The sequence below is a fragment of the Anas platyrhynchos genome, chromosome 14 (genome assembly GCF_047663525.1).
Source record: "Anas platyrhynchos isolate ZD024472 breed Pekin duck chromosome 14, IASCAAS_PekinDuck_T2T, whole genome shotgun sequence".
NCBI classification, from domain to species: Eukaryota; Metazoa; Chordata; class Aves; order Anseriformes; family Anatidae; genus Anas; species Anas platyrhynchos.
In genome coordinates, this window is record NC_092600.1 from 661977 (window position 1) to 685827 (window position 23851).

The 23851-nt window shown below is 48.9% G+C and overlaps 1 protein-coding gene across 1 annotated transcript; it reads left to right on the plus strand.

The window, feature by feature from the left end:
- Positions 1-22: 22 nt before the first annotated feature.
- PRELID2 (PRELI domain containing 2) lies at positions 23-17986 on the plus strand. Its single transcript, XM_038186403.2, has 7 exons — positions 23-157; positions 5232-5289; positions 7250-7323; positions 8842-9002; positions 11383-11488; positions 16855-16920; positions 17372-17986. The coding sequence occupies exons 1-6, from the start codon at positions 83-85 to the stop codon at positions 16897-16899; spliced, it is 519 nt and encodes a 172-aa protein (XP_038042331.1). The 5' UTR covers positions 23-82; the 3' UTR covers positions 16900-16920; positions 17372-17986.
- Positions 17987-23851: the final 5865 nt, after the last annotated feature.

Genomic DNA, 23851 nt, shown 5'->3' on the forward strand with positions numbered 1-23851 from the left:
CCCGCAAGATGGTGGCGGTGCGGGGCGGGCCCGCGGGCGGGGCAGGAAGGGGCGGCCGGGCCGTGCCGAGCCGGGCCCCGCCATGGGGGTGACGGTGGAGGTGCACCGCGTGTACCGCTACCCCTTCGAGCAGGTGGTGGCCAGCTACCTCCGCAAGGTAACCGCGGCCGCCGCGGGGCTGCAGCGCCTCGCAGCGGGCAGTGCCCGGTCCCCATCGAGGCTCGGGGCTCGGGTGGGCGTGCGGGGAGCGCTGTGCGGGGCGGGGGCGGCGGGGCGGGGGGCAGGGGGCAGGGGGCAGCGCTCCGTGAGGGGCTGCTCCGTGCGGGGCTGCCCCCTGCAAGCTCCCCCTGCACGCTGCTCTCAGCCCCGGCCCCCGAGCTGTGCATCAGGGCTGCCCTTCCTGCTGGTGCTTTCCCTGAGCAGTAGCACAGAAGGAGGGGTGAGGTGTGATCCTCATGAAAAAATGGTGCTGGGCGTTTGCCCTCCCGCTGTGACCAGCTTTTGGGAACACCGAAGCGAAAAACAGGAGCGGGCCCCATGGCGGTTGGTCTGGCCACAGGTGTTTAAACATTAACCACAGGAGTGAATGGGATGGTGTGGGGATAGCCGGGGTGTTTCCTTGGCACAGAGCCCCAGGGGTTTGTGACCGTTCTCGTCAGGACAAGAAGTCTGCACAGATGCTGGCTTTGGGCTGAATTCGCCCTTGTTTCAGTCAGCATGCAGGTGAGGAAGGCTGTGCCCATGCCCGTGCCCATGCTGTGGGCAGGTGCTGGCTCCCAGGTGCCCGCTAGCAGTGGCCGGGCTGTGGTGGAGCCGATGCCAAGGGGAGCCGGGAGCGCGTCCACCCCCGGCAGAGCAGAGCCCGAGCCCCGGGGGAGCAGCCCCGGCCCAGCAGTGCTGGGTGCCAGCCGGCAGCGAGCTCCTCACGGCCTGCCTGCTGCGGGCACAGCCACCTCCTGGCAAGGAGCTCTGCGCTCAAACTGTCAGGCCATTAGCAATGGGATCGGTTTTATGGCTCCTGGTAGGAGCACAAGGCTTTCGTCCAAGAAATAACAAGCTATTTTTTTGCTGAAAGCTTTTGAAGACTGCGTTGAAACTTGCTGAGGTCACCAGGCTTTTGCGGGTGGTCTCAGTGGGGTCAGTTTCCTGCCTGTGCTGTCAGTTTCACGGGATAATGACCAGGTACATACATCTCTAAAAGATGTGGCGTGGTTTTTTTAATTGACTGCCTCATTTTTTCTGGTGTTCGGCTCATTATAAAGGGGAACCGAATCCCTGTGGTGGTGCCTTGGCCTGTAATGAGGACCAAATATGTTTTGTGTGGAACTCTTACAAAGGAAAAATTCAAAATTTGTTCGCAGAATTTTGCGTAAAAATGCTTTGTCTGGAATCCTTCTATTTCTCTTCTGTTAATCATCTACAGATGTTCTTTTCTTGTCCTAGCACAGGACTTTAGAAAGATGCATTTAAGGTTTCCTTTAAAAACAGAAAAAAAATGGCAAAAGAAAATCTTTTTTGTCCTGCTGCAGAAAGCCTGAGCTGTATAGTTGGCAAGCTTGGGTAGTCAAATTTACTCACCATGTAGTTTAGACTGCCACACTATGGCTGACTAATGGATGTGCTTTGAAATATTAATTTGAACGCTTTGAATGAACTTGGAGAAGAACAGGCAGGAGGCGTCTTTTGCTGTTTTTTGTGAGTGTTTGGGAGCTAGCCTCAGAAGAGAAGCAGGGTTAGTGCTTTTCATTGTGAAAGATACGAACCAGAGTAGAAATACACACAGAAATTGTATTCTGTAGTATACATCTATGTGAGTTAAGAAGGGCAGTTGGAGGTGAACAGTGAGGCTGATTGTGACAGCCAGAGGCACAGAGCAGGGAGGTTAAAATAATCCTTGTTTGTATGTGCCAGCAAAGCGCATCGCTTGCTTTTAACCGGGAATTCTGTATGATTGAAGGATTGGCGTAGTTACTCATAAATCCCATAGTTAAAGTTGATTTTCAGTGCTCCCAATCCTGTTCTTTCTGTCGGGGTCCTGCGAGTTGAACCACTGAGTGTTGTTATGTTGCGGTAGGGTGGGAAGGTGCAACGGGGCTTGCTCTGAGAGGAGACCACAGTCAGGGTTCCTCAAGGGCATGTTTGTGTCAAGTCATCTCCTGGCTCGCAGAAGTCCCACATATTGCCTGTACTGGGGCATTTTCTGTATTGACTGCATCTTACGACCTCTCTCAATTGATCACAGAAGTCAAGAGGATCACTCTGACTCTGGACGGCGTTGGTGTGTTTTGTTCCTCACCCCCTGCAATCCTCTTCCCCCTTACACACCTCTCAGGTTCGGTTTAAAGCACTGCTGCCCTCTGCAGCAAAGTTTTCACCCAGCCTCTCTAAAAATGTGCCCTGACCGCAGAGTGCTTCCTCCACTTTGATAAATCAGTGGTCATCAGACGGACAGCCTTCTGCCTCAGATACTGAGGTGTATACTTGTACGTCAGTTCACAAATACCCTGGAAAACATTCTGCCTGTGTCCTGCATTTCTCGAGACACAGGATCCAAGTCCTGCAGCGCATGGCAGTCGTGAAGCCCTGCAGATGCTGCCCACATGTCTAAGCCCTGCCATAGCTCCTGGTGGCGAAGGGCAAGGGCAGGTAGTGGCCCAGCTCCATCCCTCCTCAGGGACGAGGTGGACACGTGGTGGTCTGCAACGACAGCCTTCTGTTGTGTTACATCTCTTGGACACCTACAGCGCAGGGGAGGAAAAATCCCCCGGGCAAGGTGTGAAAGGAGCTGAAGCACTTCCCATGTCCCTGGGTCCTCACACCCAGCCTCCAAGGCAGGAGCGGTGCTCCTGGGCTGGCAGGGGAGGGCTCGCTGTGCCCCGGCACGGTGCGGGGCTGGGAGCTCTGCTTGGCTCTGCCCTGCTCTGCTCTGCTGCAGGGGCCGCTCGGGCAGGGAGACCTCACCTCGGGCTGAGCCCACGAGCAGTAACTCAGGCTCAGTTCAAGTGTGACAGATTGATTTGTATTTGAAATAAATGTATCTGGGTGTGAGAGGCCTATGCATGTATTGATTTTTATCGCAGTAAGTGATCTACACAGTGGGTTTGCTAGAATTTTTTTTTTAATTCACGTTTATTCACAAGCACCACCTTTCCAACCCAGTAATAAAGTGAAGGAATGTGGAAAGGTTTAGCTGATTTCGCAGTGTCACCGCTTCATTTCCTTGGGGTTGGAAAAGAAAGAATCAGAATATATATGAATTTAAATATTATTATTTTTCGCAAGTCTTTGAAGCTGTCATTTTGATTTATGTGGGCTCCATTTGATCTTGCATGTAAAACCAGCCCTTCATTGCTTTGAAATACTTCATTTTTGTACAAATCATTATGTGTAACTGCAGTGATTTCTCTCTGCTGCTAAACACAGTGCTGCTTTTAAAGGTCTGCTATTTCCCTCAAATAACTTCGAAGAAACATCACTGTGGTTAGAAACTGCTGCTTTTGATAGATGATCTGATGCATTCCAGTTAGGAAGGGTATGTAGGGTCTCAATTCCCTGGATTCAGAGTAATGACTGATGGAATCAATTCTGTGTTGGTACTTGTAGAAAACAATCGATACATTTGCAGGAAGACCGAGTAGGGGCACAGGAATTACTCCCTTTTTAATTGTCACATTTTTGCAAATGGGGAATGGAAAGCTTCAATTTCAGTAAGCAGCGAAATGTGGCAGTAAGTGTGGTGACTGCTCAGACGCTCCCCGTGCTGGAAATGCAGAGGGATTTTCTGGCTGTGGGACTCAGCTTCGGAAATGCTGTTTGCAGGTGCCACGTTTGTGCACTAAGTCTCTAAAACGGACTCAGCGTCTTTGAGAAACACACACGGCTGGCAGTCACAGAAAAAAAAAAAAAAGAGTATTTTAAGGACAGTCAGCTTCACAGCTTCTGCTGTTGATGATTTGTTTGGGGTCTTTTTAGAGCGACGGAGGGACAGACGGCTCTAAAATAAGCACGTCGGGAGTCTGCCTCCTCGGAGGTGTTCGGGACCTGTCTGGATGTCAGGTCCTGGGTGGCCCTGCCTGAGACACCCTGGGGTCCCTGCCAGCCTCGACCCTCAAGGCACTGGGGAAGCACGGGAAGGCAATTTACTGAGGGAACTTGTTGGAACTGTATGAACGTCCGCCGTGGATGAGCAGCGGGGGTTCCGAAGCCCTCAGCGGGGCTGGGCACAGTGCCTGGGGTGTGGGGGCAGCCCTGTGAGGAGCGGGTACGGCAGGGCTGGGGCTCGCTGTGCCCTGTCCGCGGGGAGTGGGGCCGCGCAGGGAGGCTGCGGCTGGCAGGGCTGCTCCTGTGCCTGGCAGGCTCCCCAAGCCGCTACATCTGCCCGTGGGCCTCTCGTGTTATTTCTTTTTCTGAGCCGTGTAGGAGATTGAGTCTATGTCTGTTTAAGGACTCAGGTAATAGAGCCTGCTATTTAGTGACAGATTTATGGAAATGGTTCCGTGTTTCACACGGTTGGGCCTTACAGCGGGAGTTACGTTGATAATGCAATGACGCCAGTGCTGCCACTGCACAGCAGCGAGTTGTGGGGAAGGCTCCAGCTGCTGTGCAGAACAGGACTTGAAAACCTTGTGCTTTTAGAGTCAACTTTTGTTCTGCAGTGAGAAGCAGGAGAGCTGGGTTGTAGAGCAGCCTGCTCTGAGTTGTCGACCTTTTTGGCCCAGAACCGAAGATCTCGTCAGGATTTTGGAGCACCTGTGGTTACATATTGTAACTGCGTTACCCAAACTGATCTGGTCTTGAAACACAATTTCTCCACCTTTTCTGAAGCTCCCTGTTATGTTCAATGCTGATTTTAATTTGGTGTTCAGCATTTCTCCAGCCTGGCATTTTTTTTACCATGGATGTTATGGTAACTTTGCAGCATTATTTGAGTTCAATAAATTTTCTTGTGCTTTACATTTTAGATTTTGTTATTGACCTGAGTATTGATCGCTTTGTGCAGTGGAAGTAAGGTCCTCGTAGCCCTGTCCCTCTCATTTCTGTTCTAATCTTACTAAGCTGGTCTTACCAAATTCTTCCTGATCTGAGTGGAGTCTGCAGGCTGTTGGTGCGAAGCAGCCTGTACCTGTTGAGAGAAGCGATGTGACTGCGTTGGGCTCTCCGCGTGGCAGGCAGCCCTGCGCTGTTACCCACGTGGCGAGCAGTAATGTTTACTCTTTGCATTTTTATCCCAGTACCCCAGTCCCATGGACAAACACGTCACGGCTGTAGAAACAGTGGAAGAAAAAACAGGTAAGCTGCCTGACTTTTTTCTTAAAAAGCTACCTAACGCTTCTCAAAACCTTCAGTGTTAACTATTGAACAGCTTTATTTCGGTAGCAGCTGGGCACTGCACACATCCAGCATGCAGGACTCCTAGGCTAAGTGAGACTGAGAAAATATTTAACCTGCCCCCACAAGCATGTGCTTTAGCTGGATTAAGCATTTGGATTTTCATCTTAATCTGAGGCTGTCAGAGATGGCTGCCTACTTTTCCTGCAGCACGTTCTTCTGCTGTGCAGTTCCCTGGCACTTCTGTGACGATTTCCAGCCGTAGTGCCCTGCAGACCAGGGGTAAGGCAGCTGGAATTGAGCACGGTGAGCGCTGGGGTCAGGCCTCAGGCGCTCCGCAGGCATTTCCCTGCCTCGCTGTGCAGGTCCCTGCCCGGGGGACATTTCACTGTCCCACCGCACGGCGAGGCGGTTCCAGGGCCCAGCCACCTGCATGGTGGCCCTGTAGGGTGCTGGCAGTCAGCCGGTGAACCCGGACCCTCAGTCTGCCCCTTATCAGGGTTCCTGGAATACCAAGAGTTAGACGTTACCCAGTCGTAGTGATGGGCAAATAAACGTGCTCAGGTCAGAGCATGGTTAGCAGATGAGGTGCGGTGGTCCTGCACGGGCTGTTTCCCATTGCTGAGGTTGCCAGATGTGTTTGCAGTCAGGCACTTCAAGTAACGTGCCTGCAAAGTATTAAACTGTTGTGCCACCATGTGGGAATCAAACACTGTAGGACTTTGCACAGTAATTATTCCCTTCTTCTAAATACTGGATTAGCGATTGAATTCTCATTTGGAATGGAGTAAGAACTTCTTGACTCTTAAGTCTTAGTCCCAAGTGCTTGTGGCTGCTCTTTGTCGTACTGTTGGAGATGTCTTCTGCCTTGCAGCTCAGGGTTAGCGGTGGCCCTTAGTGAGGTTGTTGAGATTAAAGCAAACAGAACATTAGTGCTGCCCTGGCATTTTTATCGGAGGGAGTAAACCACTCGTCTTGGAGATGCTTTTCTGCTCTCCGTTGCATGGAGATGCTTCGTATTATTTATGTGATGTGTTTGTTCCAGTCCTGAAAACCAAACCCCATGAAGTTTTCATTTCACGGACCCAACCAAATGCTGTTTGAGAACACACTCTTCTATCTCTGACAAGTCTGTAACCTGGGCTGCCTGCCAGTTGGGTTCTCGTGTGGTACTATCCCGAGGTTTCTGTTCTTGATCCGGGTCATTAAATATTAAAAGGCAAAGTGGTTCTAAAAGCCAGCCATTTTCTGAGATGGTAAATAACTGTAATTTGTTTCCTAATAGATAGTTTTGTCCTTGTCGCTGCTTCAATTCAATGCAAAAATAAATGCGTAAGGAGACACGGCGGCTCTGCAAATCATGTGTGCAGTACGTCTGCCCGGAGAACGAGCTCGAGAATATAAATCGGGGCCAGGGTAGAAATAAAGGGAAGCTTCAGGCTGCACATGGCCCGGCAGCTCAGGGGCCCGAGCACTTCCCTCGCCCCAGCCAGCGGCGTGCTGTGGGACAGGGCAGGACCGGGACGGGCCCTGAAGGCTGGCACCAGCACCAGGACCAGCCTGGCACTGCCTGCTGCGGGGCTTGGCTGCCCGGGAGCACCGGGATGGGCGCAGGGAGGTGTTTGTGCCACGCTCTGTGAGGGTGCCTGGGTGCAGCGCTGGGTGCTGATCCCTCCAGAGGCAGTGCCCGTAGCAGCCTTGTTTACAGCCCTGTCTGGCAAGCAGCAGGAGTACTCCGTTATACTTAGAAAAAAAAAAAAAAGTAAATAAATCAAAACCCTACTGCATTGCTAATTTGCCAACATTTCTGCTTGCACATTCGCTGTCTGTGAAGTCTTGCAACTACTTTTTTCTTTTTTTTTGAAAAAATGGTAATATCTGCTGCCGTAACTCTTCCCTTCTGCTTGGCTTTTACCAACAGATTTGTCTACAGGGATTGTTTACCGGAGGAGAATTGCAACGTGCAAGAATGTAATTCCTGAGATCCTGAGGAAGGTAACTGCTGGGGGACGTTCAGTCAGGTTGTGAAATTCCTGCTTGTGGTTTATCTTGTTTAACGGGATCACATTTCTTAATGATATTTTCTTTTTGTTAGAAAAGTTACTTTTAAAGAGGAGTTGAGAGAAAAAAGTTCCCTAAGAACCGATGTAACTGGAATGGGCAAACCTGTAGCCTTGAGTAGAGGGAGATGTAAATGGTGCTGGTGGTTACCTTGCAGGTGGTAGCGGGCTTTTACCTTTCCTACCTGGAAAAAGTAAACCCTCGTTAAGCTGTCACCTGGGCCTCAGTGAAAGGGCAGCTGTTCCCCCGCCCCCCCTGTAATAATCCTATTGCTGCCAGCTGTCCCAATTCTCGTGTGGTAGGTGGTATTTTTGTAAAAGCCCAGTGTCCCAGGACTGAAGGGGGAGAAACTGCACCTGAAGACTCAGAGAGAAGGCAGCTGATAACAAACACCGGGCAATATTTCAGTGCCGAGCTCCTGTCGGATGTCTGATCCATGACTTGGACCATGCTGGGCTGTTGTCTCCTACGAAAAGCCACTCTGTAAGGGAACTCAGAGGGAATTAAAAGAGGCTCAGTGTGCCTCTACCACGTTGCAAGTTAAACATGGCATCGCAGAGTCCCTGTAAGGAGGATAAGGTGCGAGTCCTTAAAGGCTGTAGGAAATGCAAGGACCCGGGGTGTGCGGTCCCGTGCCTGGTGAGAGCAGTCCTTTCCTCACAGTTTGTGGGAGAGGACTAACCTTGATTTATTATTTGTTTGTTGCAGAGTATCTCTCAGCATACAGCCTGTATACAGAAAAGTATGTTTATGTTCGTGCATGGGTAAATAACTGTTTTTCAAGGCCTGCATGCTTCAAAGTATACATAGCTCTTTTTCCTGGTACTCTGAAGACTCTGTGTGTTTTTGCCTCTAAACATGTGTTTGTCTCTTCCAAGCCTCATCCGCCAAGGAGAACATATCATTGCCCTATACATGCAGAATTAAAATAAGCCGATGGTGAGATTTCCATCCCTTCCGCAGCCCACGTTGCCAGATAAAAGCCTCGCAGGTTGAGTGGGCTCTAGAGGAGGTGGCTGGGGCAGGGCTGCCAGGGGCGTGCAGGGGGGCAGCGCCCGTGGCCCCCCCGTCCCCGTGGCCCCGGGGGCGGCTCGCAGGTAACCCCGTGGGAGTGGGCTCTGTCCCCCCGGCTGTGAGGGAGCCGTCGGCAGCAGGGCAGGGGACACAAACGGTCAGGTAACTTGGTGCCGAGCAGTCCTGCGAGTCCGGCTGGGGGCTGAGCAATCCCCAGGAATTTTGGAGCTTTTGCATGGCCTCCAGTGCGTGCTGAGGAGGTTGGCTCTGCTCGTCAGCATGAGCCAGAGCTGATGTCCCCTCCTCAGTAGTCCTCAGTCACCCCCTGAGGCTATGAGTGTATGCCAGGTACTGAGAAGTGCTTCTACCCTCTCAAAATGCTTTTTTTTCTGTCTTTTTTTTTCTTTTTTCAAAGCACTCCAATTCTTTTACTTGCAGGTCAGTGCCTTAAAAGTGCCCAACATCCACCTGGAAGAGGAATCATGGCTTAATATGCAGAAAAGAAATATGTCTATGAAAACTCACTGTCTCACATGGACACAGTATGCGTCCCTGAGCGAGGAGTCTGTCTTCAGGGAGAGCTTGGAAAACCCAAACTGGTGAGTGCCTGGGTGCCTGCTCCAGGCTGCTGTGGTCTCCTGGCCTGAAAAGTGTTTTCTGTTGCCTTTTGAATGCTTGGAAGGGTCTGAATAACAATTCTTTGCTGAGTCTTGACTGCGTGTAAAGCAGCTACTATAAATGTTCTGTGGCTTTCCGCTGGATCCTTCAGATGCTGGGCTAGGTTCTCTGGCCAGAGCACAAATAATTGTTGGAAATTAATTTTCCATGTGCTCCTCTGCAGTCATAGAAGGCTGCCCCGCTGTTTCTGCACAGCAGGCACAGCCAGAGCATTCACTTTGCTCTCATGTCTACCAGCAGATGCTTGGCTAGCAGTTTAAAAATTATCAGCTACCTCCTGCTTGCCAGTCGTTGGCACGGAGCGCTCTTGCTCCCAAACAATTTTCTTTCTCTGGTGTTTGGCCCACCATGACCCAAAGGTGTAAGCTGGCATGGGACTTTGCCTGCGAGAAAGATAGACTTGTGTTTGTGCTGAGTGGAGCACAAAAATGTCTTAATGCATGTTTATGACAGGGTAGGAGTGGAATTTCTAACTCCTGCAGCAGTGAAACGAGCAGCTATGTAATACATGCAACCGTCTTTAAAAATAGATCTGTTTCTAGCTGATGTCAACCCCATTAGTTTTTACTGTGCTCTGGTGTCCGCTGTAATTAGTCATTACTTCTGCCGTGTGATGTTCCCTGGGAAGTGTGGCAGGGCTGTCCAGGTCTGCCTGGCTTCTGAGAGCTCTCAGGATGCTAAAGAAAAAAACCCACAACTTCAGACAACATTCAGTTTTGGGGGTTCAAGCAATTTTGAAAGCCCAGTGCTGGGACTTTGCTGTTTAGGGATATGTTCCTCTTGGTTTTTAAGTCACGGTGTTACAGAAGTTTGCTGAGCCCCCTGTCCCTGCACTGCAGCCCTGCAGAGGGACGGAGCCTGTCCCACGGCTCCCTCCGGGGAGGACGGACGTTTCCCTGCACCAGCATGGCCTTGCAGCTGTAGGTGTTGGTGCTGCTGGTGCAGACACGCGGGCTGCCTCGGCTGGTCAGAGCCCCCCGCCCTGTTTTGAGGCCTGCTCCAGGTTAGGAAAGATGCTGTCCTCGGTGTGTTTGTGCCTCCCCATGCAGGAGAGCTGCCCGCGGAGGCAGGCACCGCTGCTTGCTCTGACCCTGAGGCAGACTGGCACTAGGGAAAGCAGAGAACTCTAAACCCGGCTGTGTAGCTGGGCTGCCAGCAGCACGGGGCAGCCTCAGCAGTGACACAGCCCCTGGAGCAGGCTGTGCGCTGCTGCAGGGCCCCCCGTGCCCCTCCTCGGGCACCAGATGCAGTGAGCACTGCTGGTGAAACAGGCGCTGTGCAGTGAGGGTTACCTGGTGTGTGATGTGTGCGCAGTGCCCTGCCCCACAGAGTGGGGGTAAGGATCTCCCACACAAAAGCTGCCCCTCGGGAAGGGCCAGGCACTGGATGTTTTGGAAGCCTTGCAGGCTTTGGGGACCCTCCCTGACACCACCTGAACAATATCGCTAGACTTTTTGTACTAAAGACGCTTTAATTAAACTCCCATCATGAAAACAATTAGACCAAATTTGTCGTACTTAACTAGTCAATAATTTAGTAGTTGGGTCTCATTAATAGACTTCACCCTGTGACTGTGCTGTAACGATGCAGCGTTGCCAGCTGTGTGCTACAGAAATCAATCTCAGATCGATATTTTCCTTGAGCTGCCCTTTTTGGTCTCCAAGAATGGTGAAACAGCAAAATGAATGGATCAGTCCCAGCCAGCACAGCCAGGTCCAGGGGTGCCCAGCATTCACTGCTGACGTCTGTCCTGTGCCTGGGGGAGGCTCCTCATCTGCACCAGCTCCTTCACTTGAGCTCTGTGTGTTTTTCTTCCTGATGGCTTGTGTGTATAAAAACTGGCTGTGGCCCGCTGGGGGCATCGGTGGTGCTGGGCTCAGGCGAGTGCTGCTGTGGTGGGAGTGGGAAGGCGTCCACGTCGGACCTCTTCCCCCTGCTGTCACTGCCTCTGTCTAGCTCGATGTCCTGAGGACCCGCAGGATCACACAGGCTTTGTTTGCTGTTTCTGTGGTAGAGAAGCCTCGATCTGCTGCCCGTAGGGTACAGCACCTCGCTGGCCCAGTCCTGGCTGGCGCTGCTGCTCCCGGCACCTGCAGCAGCTCCCGTCTGAGCTGCTCCGAGAGCCGCGACTGGCACACGCCTCGTGCTGCTCCGTGCCCGCGCCTCCCAGAGCCGGTACACAGCGTGGGGGGACGGCGTGATGCCTTGCTTGGGAGTCAAGACAAAAACGTTGTAAGATTTATGTTTGATGTTTACGAAGTAGGCGGAGAAACAAGTTGGTGTTGTGTTCCTGTTTCCTAGGACAGACTTCACGCAGAAAGGCAGGATATCGGTTACGGGGGCCGGTTTGCTCAACCGTGTGTTGGAAGCTTTCGCTCAGTCATTCCTAAAGCAAGGCGTGAAGAAGGTAGGTTTATTTACTGCCTGAGCTTCTTCCTGGAGTTATGTTCAGAATGTTTCCAAATCACCGCATTGTCTGGGATTAAAGCTAAGTTGGTGTTTTAAGCCTGGATTCCTTACATCTTGTAATTGTTGAAAAAATATTTGACCTTTTCTTTTGCCTACAGAGAACAAGCAGAACAGAAATGGATTTAGTTTTATTATGGTAATAGTTTTATTTCAAATACATTTTAAAGCATGGTATATGTGTCTGTATCAATTTCTGTAATTCATTCTTATTCCTGATTTCCCTGAGGCATTGAAACAGTTTTTCTTCCTAATGTCTTATTGTACCAGCTAATACTGTAATAATAATTTTCGGTTCTATAGCACCTTCACACTGAAATAGTCAAAAATAGCCAACATGAATTTATATCATGTCACACATTTTTCTCCAGTAACATTAGATTTTTTTTTTGGCAGCTTGATGTATTTACAATAGCCACAGTCAATCTCCCTGTAGCAGTTCTGTATACTTCAATAGTTCTGTCTTTCAGCAAGAATTATGAAAGAGGATAAAAGCTATCCAGTAGTGCATCCCAGAGGAATTAGTGTTCAAAGGCCTCAGTTTCTGGGAGCCGTGTCATATTGATAAACTGGTTCTAACGGCAGTGTCTCCTGCAGCGCTCGCTGGGAAATGCAGTTACACAGCAATCCTGGTTTGGGATATTTGTGACTTGGGTAGATTTGGGGGTTCAGGCTGTGGTGAATAAGATGTTTAAAATTTGTACCTGCTGAAAAAGGAGCAAGAGAAGTAGCTGAAAGGAGTATTTAGTTAAACCTTTTTGATGTAAATGAGATATTTTTTGCCTCCCACACAGTTTGTATATTGTTTCAGATGAGTGCAAGCATATGTTCGAGCCTGAAAACATGGCAGTTTCACAGCTGGGCTTACGAATCTCATGTGTGCGAGACTATAATGAACCTACACTTACCGTTATCCCATTATTTTTATTATTTTTAAGTTATCTATTGGAGAAATTTGTTGTTCAAGTATACTTAGAACTCCAAAGCCAGATCATGCCTTATGCCATTCTTTAATTTTTCATGCGGACCAAGCAGTTAGTAGTGTTACAAGTTCTATTTTAAAAATTTATTTATTTTTATTTTTTATTTTACTGTGTCCGTACCAGTGTCCCGTGTTTCCTCCCTTTGCTTCAGCGGGTGTGTGAGCACGCGGTGTGGGCAGCAGCCTCAGCCCTTCCCCGAGCAGCGCTGGGGGAGTCCCCGCGGGCAGTGCGGGGGGCAGGCAGCTCAGCCTCTCCCTCCTGATGTTGGAGTCTGTGCCCCAGGAGCCGTGGATGGAAATGTAGTTCAAACCACAGCATGACCATTTATTCCTTTGCTTATTCTTGATAACTGTAAGGTCTTTGTTGCTTTTTAAAGTGGAGAAAAAAAAAAAAGGAAAAGCAGACAACTGTGCTGGTGGAAGCAATGGAGCGATGGCTGCGTAATGAAACCTGTCCTGCAAGCTTAGGGCAGTGCAGAGCTCACAGATGAGACAAACGAGCTCACAGCATATCTCAGTGCTGCGTTAGAAACCCTTTAACAATTTTGGCTATGTCTGCAGAGCTCTGAAAAACACAAACGGGTGTCTGGTACACATCTACAGACTTGCCTGGTATTTTTTTTTCCTCTACACCGTCAGTCTCCCTGTGGCAACAGCTGCGTGTATGCATTTCATTTCTTCTGAGCTGTTAGGTAGGATTTCTTTTGTGGCTTGGCTAGAGAGTAATTTTGAGACACATTTTACCCAAATGTAATAAACAGCAATGCAAAGGTATTATATCAAGGTATAAAAGAAATGTCGCGTGAGTGACACTGCCTGATAAACGTTCTCCGGGCTCCCATTGTGGCTGGTTTACTTCTTATCTTTGGAGCCTGATTTACATCCTTCCTAACGGTCTGATCAAACAGGTGCTTTTCTTGCCCCTGGTACACCTGGTTGGGAAAAGTAAGGACGTTGCTTCCAAAGCCAAAGCATTATTCCTGCTTTATCTCCTCCATCCTGACAGCAGCGCGCTTCTCCAGCCCTGTGATGGAGCAAGGGGGTAAGAAAGCAGTGGGAGGCAGCAACCCGTGTGGGGCAGAGGAAAGGGAGAAGAGTGAGCTACCTGGAGAGCAGGAGAAAATGCTGCAATGTTAAAATCTTAAACTTTGTGAATGAATACCAGAAAACTCATATATTCACACAATCAATGTTAAATATCTCTGTGTCGCAGAGTGAGAGGGAAAAGTTGTGATTAATAGAGCTGTCCTTGGATGCGAAAGGCAGATCTTTTTACCCATTGTTTGTTATTGACATGAGCCTATTCTGTAGTGTTCTTTTTTAATGCATGACAGAACAACCGTGATGTTTTTATATTTCTCTTACTTTATTCCAACCATGAACAAAACAAAAAAGATAAAATTCCCCTTCCCTGCTCTTGTTTGTAGAAGCCATGGTGTGTTTTGGTGGAAATTGCAGCATTTATGCTTCTTTTATTTTCTTGCCTGTTCAGAAAAGCAATACGCACCCAGATAATGGCCAATAAAACTTTCCTCCTGAACAATTTAAAAGTCTGAGCAGATACGCCAGTAAACCCCAGCTGCCAGGACAGCCTGCTCTGGGCCTGTTGGTGTGGGCTCTGGCTCCCTTTGGAAGGGGAATCGCTCTGCTCGGGTGAGGAAAGGCTGCAGGAACCCACTGCCGGGGGGTGCTGGAGGCCAGCAGGCAGCTGGTGTGTGTGTGGTGATCAGAGCTTGAAACGCGACCCAATTGTCCCATCCTTCTCCAAGTTATGGTGATCCCTGCTAGTGTTAAGCAGTACAAATGGCAATGTTAGGAGCGATTTTAAGGCTGCATAATGAAGGAGCATGACTAGCAATACGTTTTTGTTGTATTGTTACATTTTATCCATTGCCTCTTAAACGTTGCAACATTTCTGTCATTTTCACTTCTTGATTTCTTTTTTAGATTCCTTTTCCATTACTTGAATATGTAAGAGGTGGAAAGCAAAGAAAGGCTGTAACGTAGTCTGGTAAATGGAGCTGAGCTCAAATAACAATATTTAACTGAAACATTTTGTCATGGTTACAGCCAGAATGCAAGGTATGAGGTGCTCCTTTCAGAGGCAGCAGAACATTTTCTGTTAGTCCGTTAAAACGTCCCCTGCTTTTGTGCTGGGAATGGAAATGGGCCGTGCGCTGCAATGTGCATTGCCTTCGGATTAAAACAAGCCACTTACACCGTCCTGCGTATCGCTTAACCTCTTGCTTAACCTGAGCGTTCATGGAGGTGTGGAGCACATTTCAGACATAACGCCTGCTCGCTGTCCCACCCAGCTGCGGTTCCAGTTTGGCTCGTGGCATTTATCTGGATACAAACATCGGCTCTTCAACAGGTCCGTAGTGTGGGAAGCTCCTAGGACTGCCGTTCCATGTTTCCCTAGCTATGCTGTCACCCAGCTGCTGTGTCCTGTGCCCTGTTTGCTGTGCTGTGTGCTGTCGGCAGCAGCAAACCGGCCCCGCTGGAGCAGGCACCTGGAGGCTGCAGCGCTCCGGCGGTGTGGGTGCTTCGGGCTGCTGCAGGGATCCTGCAGGGTAAAAGCACGGAGATGCTTGCAGCACGTTGGCTTCTCACAGCAGAGGAGTACCTCCACCTTTGAAAAGTGGAACTACTCTGTGGCTTGTCAATCAGAGAAGCTTTTAAGCTGTAGCTGTGGAGGTGCAGGGTTTAATGGGTAGGCAATGTTTGCTCTGCATTTGGAGTGCATCGTTGCACTCTAAGTAGTGTAAATTTAGCTCCTTTAAGCCTGATCTCCTGGGGCTGAGATTTAAGTGTTTGAACTTCAGTTGAAAGGAATATATTGATTAGGCTTTGATTTAGTCATTCCTTGCTGAAAAGATACTGGGTAATGAGTTGTACCTGCCCTTTCGTATTTTTATTCATTTAATGGATTCCCCTCTCATTCCCCTTTTCTTCCTCAACACTTTTCTGCCTAAAAGTCTGCAGTGCTACAAGGAGAAATAAAAGAAAAAGCAGTTGTCACACTGTGAACATAATTGATTCAATAAATAACATTTTTAAATTCCCTAGGCAAACCTCAGTCCTCACTTATGTCAATTAGTGCTTTATTCTGCAAACAGTGGCACGTCTGGTTTAGACTGATAGACTGAGGCAGTCAGCTCATGGCCTTCTATGAAGGGTAGCCATGGAAGAGGAGCTGCTTTTGTAGACAGATCTTGTCCATCTGTCATGGAGATGTGGAAAGAAGTTCTTCTGACCTATTTGTTAAAGTTGTCTTTCTTTTGTTGTTTTCTGTCATGATGGCTCCAACCGAGAACCCTCTTTTTCATTTATCTTGGTGAACAAAGAACATCCTAGGGTAAGCCTCAGTCCCACTCAGGTTATAAGTAAGCTCCAGGCTTGCTTGCTGCGCCTGCAAGATCTGACCAAATATTAGAAGCAGGGCTGGCAAATGGTCGTAACTGTCCTACAAGGCATTTGGGAGGAAGGGATGTTCTGGATTTTCTTCACTACAGTGACTGGTTTTGCTTTTCCACCAGATGTGAAGCTGCTTCTTTCTCACTTTGTACTGAACCTTGAACTTGAGCTCATTTCAAAATAGGGAAGAACTTTGCTGTGGAGCAGTTTTTAGCCCTGATATGGGAAGAGCACTTGGTACCATCAAAGCCTCCCCCAGATTTTTCGATGGCTGCTCTGTTGCCAGCAGTGCAGTGTGCCCGAACAGTTGTTGCTGGTTGGTAAGCACCTCGGGCTGACCTGCATTGCACCCCCACTCCTACAAACAAACAAACAAAAATCCTAGAATCAACCTACATTTTGCTTTAATAACAGCTTAATGCTTGACAGTTCCTCTTCCCTTCGCAAATCAGTCCTTTAGAAGAAAGATTCACTCCTGTGGTCCTCTGATGGTATTTTTGGCTGTGTTCAGTATTTCTTTCCTGCATTAGTAGAAATATTCATATGTAGAGCTTTGATTTGCACAGACCCAATCGCCTGTGAAGAATACAAGTGACAGTATTTCCATTTTAGAGGAATTTCTCATTCCCGTTCCTAACTGAGTGCCCTGGCTTCATGCTGCCTTGCCTTGGAAAAATGTGGAAGCTGCAAAGAGTCTTTTGTCTTCTCCAGGTTCCTGTCAGAGAAGTCAGCGTTGTAAGTGCTGTTTGTGCCATCCAGGCAGCAGAGAGAACTACACTGAGCTAGTACAGGATCATAAAACACAGTTCTTTGTAGGGTTTTACTGGTGTATTGTGGGGCTGTTCTTTTGAATGTGTGAAATAGTTATATTGTGTGTAAAGTTGGCATGTATTTGTGCTTTTTTTCAGGGTATTAAAATAATGGAGACTCTTCTTCAGGAGCAGTGTGGTTGATTGCACTCTTTATGAGCTATTGTAAGTGCAGCATCCATCTACAGATGAGGAAATTGTTCAAAGCTTGTGATAGCTATTGCACATTGTGGTCTTTGTAATTCTACAAATAAACTTTTTTTTTTTTTTGGTCCATTATAAATAGCAGGCAATTTTTATAGACTTTTCAAGAAAAATAGTGATCTACTATTGCGTTAGGCTTAACATAATTCAGAAACTTTAGAACAGTATTTAGTAAGATGACTCTTGTGTTCGGTCTTTTGCCCTCTCCTCTCTGTGAATATATGAGTGTGGAAGTCTTGGTAAAATAAGATGTTGTTTCTTTCTAAAGATTTCCTCCTGAAGAGTAGTATCTTCAAGGTTTATCCGTGGCGGGAATGTTTGGTCAACTCTTTAAGTAGCTTCAGGACAAGAGCAAATGGCTATTGATTACCTCCTAATAAATGTTCTAAAACCTATTTCTCTGCTTTTGCAGGAGAAAATGCATCTGTGTAGTTTCCTTGGAGCAGCCTATCTTCATTGCCGTCGGAACTCTGTGGCTGTTACCTGAACTTCGCTGGTGCCGTTTTATCGAGGAAAGAGAATTTAATGTGCATAGGAGAAAGGGACTGTAGACTGCAAACCTTTTACAGAAGACTAAGGAATCATGCTATGTAAGGGAATGTTGATCTTGAAAATCACGGAGAAACAAATGCAGGCTTGGAAGCAGAAGCATCTTGTGAATTTGTTCTACAATCTCTAGAGATTAAGCCTTCGATAAGGGAACACAGAACAACAAAATAAAATAGCCCTCCGTGCTATGAAGAGACCCATGTCTCGTTAACCAGTTGCTTTGCATCTTATCAAGGGAGGTGCAAGCACGCCCCGTGTGCTGTTTATTTCACAGCTTAATTCTGTGGGATAGAGGCTTCATTGTACAAAAATGAAGCTCAGCTTCAACAGCGGAGTAGGGTTGCTATTCCCTGCTTGAGTCAACATTGCTCATTATTTCAGCCCTGATTGCTGTGTTGGAAATGTTTGGTTATTATGCTCCTGCCAGTGTGATTATTTTCAGTTGTAAGACCTGCCTCAATACAAGTTTTAAATTACATCTGTCTGAATTCTTTCAGCAAGTATTTTTCTCCTGTTGCACCTGAACAGGGGAAGAAAGCCATAGGAAAACTGGTGAAGTGCAAGCAAAGTTCCCAACAGTGTCTCATTTGCTTTTCTTCCTTTTGTTATGTGCACTGCAACAGGATAGTTTTATTTCTAAACTTCCATTGAAAATTCAGGTGAGCACAGAGCTTCGATACCTTTACTGAAGTTGGTTGACACCACACTTGAATTCAGATGCCTTGAATCCAGCATTTGTGGAGATTTGAGCCCATCAGCTGACTGCCATAAAGCAGAAGGGCCAGCTGCAGTTCTTGGGGGCAGGTTGGGTGTTTCCCAGATGCGATGTGAACCCTGGGTGGGCTCTTCCCTTTGCTGCGCCCAGGTGCGGTGCTGCCAGGCGTGGTGTCACCAGGCTGGGGGGCTGCGGCTGCAGGGCGAGCTCTGGCCCCTGCCTTGGGACGAACGAGACGAGACCTGGGCCTCTGTGCTGGATGGGTTTTGTACTGGCACAGCAGAACAAGATACTTCCCTTCTTCCTTCTTATTTTCGTTGGTAACTGGCTGTTGTGAGTTTAGACTCTGGATGCCAAAAGGTACATATTTATGAAACACGAAGGCCAAGACTAAATACATTCATTAACGTAGTTCTGCTTCTTGAGTTACTGCTTTGTGTGCCTGAGGAAACTATCAGATTACTTCCTTTTTAGTTACAAAGTACAGTTTTAGGAGTAACATTTTTATTCTTGTAGTGCTCTGGATTTTGGGATTAGAATAGTAAGTATATGCATTGTCCCTCCACCCTGAAAGTAGGAGTAGTATGTGAATAGTAAAACCCCAGTGAAATCCAGTCCCTTCCTCAAAGGCTGCAGTCATGATTGTTTAAATAGTGCTGTGAGTTATTCCTGGGGCCCAGATGATGCTGGGGCCTTGAGCAGCTCTGGCCCTCAGAAATCAGTCCCAGCACTTCTACAGACCTCCTTTTCTAAATAACAGGATGGCAGCAGGAAAAGATTTTTTTTTTTTTCAGATTGTTTTATCAGAGTAGTTAATACACACTTGCTTAATTCTAGGAATTTAATTAATTCTTGCTTAATGTGTGGACTAAAAACACACACAGGTAACTTTGGTCAAAGCCTTGAAGTAACAAATTTAAAAATGGAGAAAATTAGTATTTTATTCTCTTAATTATTGTACTAAAGCGACTCTGTGAACATTTCCATTAAAAAGTCATCTCCTTTGATCACCAGCTCTTGTCTCTGGCGGATGTTGCCGGGTGTCAGCTGGAGTTCATCTCTCGGTTTGTGGTGTGTTTGTGAAGCCAGCTGCCGCGGCTGCCCCGCGTCTCGCTCGGGCTCTGTGCCGTCGTGCTGGGTTTCATTTCGCCTCAGTGCCTGAACCCCACGTGGCGCTCTTAGGAAAACCTTGGGGTGCTTTAACTTCACGGATGTAGCAGAGCATTTTCATAATGTGCTGCATTTATGAACGATTTCCTCTTCAGACATCTCCTGCTGTGCTCAGCCTCTTGGGTGAAGTCTACGAAGCCCCCAGCCCTCGCTGCGTCAGGCTGGGCTGGGTGGGGACGTGGTGGGGATGTGTGAGCCCAGAGGGGACACGGGAACCTGCAGCTGGCTTGGGAAGGCAGCAGGATGGGTAAGGATGTAACAGAAGTGCTGATGCTGCTGGCACGACACCACCCCTGCGGTCACCTAAAAGCCCCTCGGCACCAGGTGCTGGATGAGCTCTTGGGGCTCGGCTTCACGCGGCCGAAGCTGCCCCTGCGTCACTCCTTCCCTTCTCCCAGCTGCCTGCTTCCCCCCTCCAGTGGGCCAGATGATTCGTATTTTCTAGTCTATTTACTGTAAACGTGTGCAGGTGCCTTAAATATCACACCCCGGCTGCTGGCTGAGGTTTGGGAGAATCACCATAAATGCTGCAAAAAAGCCTGCAAGTTTTCAAACCCTTCCGTGCTGTGACATATGCACAGCTCTGTGTATCCAGAAAGATGACACATTTTATTACATGAGGAAATCGAACAGTTGGCAGAGGAAAATAATTTCACTAGGAACAGGTTTCTGCTCCAGACATTTAATTGCAACAGCAACAGTGTCAGGATCCGATGGGCTGCTCTGGTGTGGGTTAAAAACAACCCCTTTGTGTGTTCAGGTGGGAGCTCCAGGGGGGCTGAGGGGGCACCCACAGAAGGTGCGAGAGGGGAACATGGTGTGAGGGGAGCGCGAGGGAGGAGGCTGGGCCGGGAGGTGCACGACAGAGGCAGTGCCGGGGCCTGGAGGGCTGTGATGGTGGCCCAGTGGGGGCCCAGCGGGGGCCGGGTGCTGCAGCTGCTGCTCCTGGTGGGCCCCTGTGAGGCCGGAGGGCAGCAGCCGAGCTTTGTCCTTCCCGAAGCAGCCGCTCGCCTCGTGCTGGGGAGCTGGTGGCTCTGAGGGACGCGGATTGATCAGCCCCCGTGCTTTGAAAGGGCTCGTTCCCAGTTTCCAGGTACGTTTTTTTTTTTTTTTATTTTTATTTTTTCCTGTTTGTTTCTTGTTTTGTGAATTCTGTTTCATGTTTGTCAGCCTAATGACACAAACACTTCTGTAGGAGTGACAAGATTTAGAGCACTTATCTATTTTAATATTAATTAGCTGCCTTACTGGGAGCACTAACGGGGCCCTGGGGAAAGCCAAGCTTGTAGCTCCCTTTGCTGTGGGAAGAGCTTTGCCCTCCGGGAAGGAGCTGAGCAGAAAACCTTCCCTCAGCAAGCCCCGGTGTGTGTCTGTCGCCAAGTGAAGGACGTCGGGTGCTGGTCCCCCAGGGCACAGAGGGAGCAGGCAGAGCCCAGGCCAGCAGTTTGCATTTATTTCCCCTTTATTGTACCTTTATTTCCCCTATATTTTATATTATTAAAAGTCCCTACTGTTAAGGACAGGAGAGCCCCTGATGTGGAGAGCCTTGTAAATGCTCGCCGTGCCGCCGATGGAGCCTGCCTGCCCCTGGGGATGTTCCAGGGCAAAGTGGGAGCCACGATCCTGTGCTGCTCCCATGCAGCCAGGCAGTGCCTGAAGCCATGGGGACATTTAGGACACATCCAGCAATTAAAGCTGTGTCAGGGGAGCCTGCTTAGGAGGAGAGGAAAAGTTGGGCAAGGAACTGGAGTGGATCTGGGGAAGGGGTGCGCAGGGGGTTCATGGTGGAAGGGGCAGGGATGGGGACAAGACCCCATCCAGCTGGGGAAGCGCGGGGTTCCTAGGACTGCCCGGGCATCTTCCTCCCCGGTGCTGTGGTCGATGCCCTGTGCAGAGCACAATCACGGCAGGGCATGGGGCTCCCGGTGCCTCAGCGAGGAGCCTTTGGTGCCCGCTGCCCCACGCCTGTGCCAACGTCCTGCTTCCCACTGGTTTGATTCTTAAAACTTTTATGTCCATTGGAAATTTCGCTGTATCTTGCTTCATGGTTATCTATGCAGACAAAATCTTTTTGTTGAATTTGACTGGAACTTTTTTTTTTTTTAAATTTAATTTTTATTTTTTCTTCCAGCCAATAAGCTGCTCTCCTTCACTGCAGACCAGAAAACCTGGTTTGGCTGGGAGCCTAAAACAGCAGACATGGGCAAGCAACGAGCAGACAAGAGACCAATTAAAGGCAGAACACTCTAAATCCATCTAATGCCATTATGCTTTGTTTTGCATTAGCTGAAGAAACAAAGTGCCCAGATAAAAATGGACTCTGCAGACTGGCACTGATCTTTTGTGCTCCTTAGAAATCAAGTTTTTAAAGCGCTGAATGTGTGGTGAACAGTATTTTCCTTAAAAAAAAAAATCAACAAAAGTTCCATTATACTTTAGAAGGAAATAAAGAACATGCATGATTCAGTCCTTTCAAAGGGAAAATAATTTCATTTGCTCCCACAATCAATTAGGAACGCCTTGTGAAAAGGGACATTGCTATTGAGAGGCAGGATGTGTTTCAGAGCATGGCATTGAAAAAACTGTCACATTTGCTGCTGCCTTGTAAACAGAAAGTGTTTTAAATGTTTCTGACATTTGGAGGGACATCACTGTAATCTTAGGTCACTAACACTGTCTTTGTGGGGAAGAGACAGTAAATTTCCACTGATTTTTTTTTTTTAACTGCCAGACGCCAGGCACATGAGATATAAATTGTTCCAAATGTCAAGAATGGTTCTGCTTTGTGCAGAAATTGAATGATTTGGCCTTTAAAAGCACAGTTCACCCTCCCATGCACGTGGAGGGTCCGCCGCCCACCCGGGCTCTGCAGAGCCGGGACCTTTCCTGGTGCCCGAGCTGCGCACAGGGTGGCCGGCACGGAAACCTGGGAATTGCCGTGTGCCTTTGGTGTCGCTGGGGCTAACCACCAGCGGTCTTGAGAAAGTGTTTGTGTGCCTAAAGGCTGTGGAGGGGCTCCCAGGACCTTGGCTGGGGTCCTGCCACGGGGGTCCTGCTCTGGGTCCAGCCGCTGGGAGCGGTGGGGGCTCCCCGGGGCTGTGCTGGGGGCGTTGAAGGGCCTGGGGCACCTCCGCTTCAGGCTCCCATCCCGGCAGGTATTTTTCAGCTTCTGTGTTGGCCCTTCCCTACCGCTTCTGTCCCATTCTCCCTCACAGATTTCTGGTTTAGTAACAGCTGGGGATGTCCGACCCAGGCGCCGAGCACAAACTTTCCATTTCAGAGGCGTGTTCCCACATTTCTCTGTAGAGCTCCTTCAGACCCATTTTTCACTTCCTTTTGCTTTGATTCTCATTTGCTTTAAACACCAGAGAGTCTTCTGCCAGAGAAGCAGACTGGACTCTCTTTGGCAATCCTGGTCTCTTGCAAAGCGATGTGGAGAAGCTGTTTAAGTGCCAAGATTTTATATGCTTTTTCCATTCACACCGCTCAGAAAGACCTTGCAACGCGATTGCCCTGCCTTGATTGATTCATTCTTATTATCAGCCCTGAATTATTTGCAGAGGTAAATGACAAGTCTTTATTTTCTCATAGTGCTTTATCTTTTTACAAAATGCATCCAACAAAGTTGCTAATGGAAAAGCTTTTAACCTTCCTCGGCAGCGGGTGATCTTTGCCCATTTGTGTTAGCGTGTGACACGTGGAGCTGACTAAAGCTCCGTGCTGCAGAAAAACGCCGCTCCCCGCTCTGCAGCCAGCCCTGAGGGTATTGGCAAATTTAATAGGCAGCCCAAGGTGACTGGCACAGCAGTGGGGATAAATTGTTTGCTTCAAAAATTAAAGAGAATAGAAAGGACAAGTGTATTCCCCTGCTTCAGAGGCAAGGATGCTTAACTTGTGTTTCCCGACTGCACCGGTGGCTTTCCAGGAGCTGGGAGGCAGCAGAGGTGGTGCCAGAGCAGCGTGAGTGTGAGGCAGTGACAGATGTCAGACCCGTGATACGGGTATTTGTGTACGTACAGAAATGAAAACAGAGAAAAGCCAAAGGCTTTGTTTTCAAGGTCTGAGGAATGCATCTCACCTGTCCCAGCTTTGAGACCTGCAGTTGCAGGGCTGAGCAGGGCTCCAGGCTTTGTCCCCCATGATGCGGGCTGGGTGCCCGGACCAAAGGCCGTGTGGTTGGGTGAGGGGCAGCGCAGCCCGCTCCCCCCGCTGCTCCCACACTCACCCCTCACTATTGCAGACGTTTTCTCTCCGTGCCCAGCCCCTGGCTGCTGTCAGGGCTCTGCCCAGGAGGCTGACGGGCCCCTTGGGTCTCTGCAGGTACCGCCTGGTGCCGGGGCAGCTGCCAGCAGCGGTGCAGGGCCGGTGCTGGTCTCTCCCTGGACTCAGCCATTTGTATGAGCGCATCATTTTCCTGGCCATTCCACGCAGTTGCTGCATTTAAACCAGATGAACTCT

Excerpts from the sequence above, each read along its gene's own strand:
- PRELID2 (XM_038186403.2), top strand. The coding sequence starts at position 83 with ATGGGGGTGACGGTGGAGGTGCACCGCGTGTACCGCTACCCCTTCGAG. Across the intron at positions 7,324-8,841 it reads TTCCTGAGATCCTGAGGAAG|GTCAGTGCCTTAAAAGTGCC; the intron begins GTAACTGCTGGG and ends TTTTACTTGCAG. Across the intron at positions 9,003-11,382 it reads AGCTTGGAAAACCCAAACTG|GACAGACTTCACGCAGAAAG; the intron begins GTGAGTGCCTGG and ends CCTGTTTCCTAG.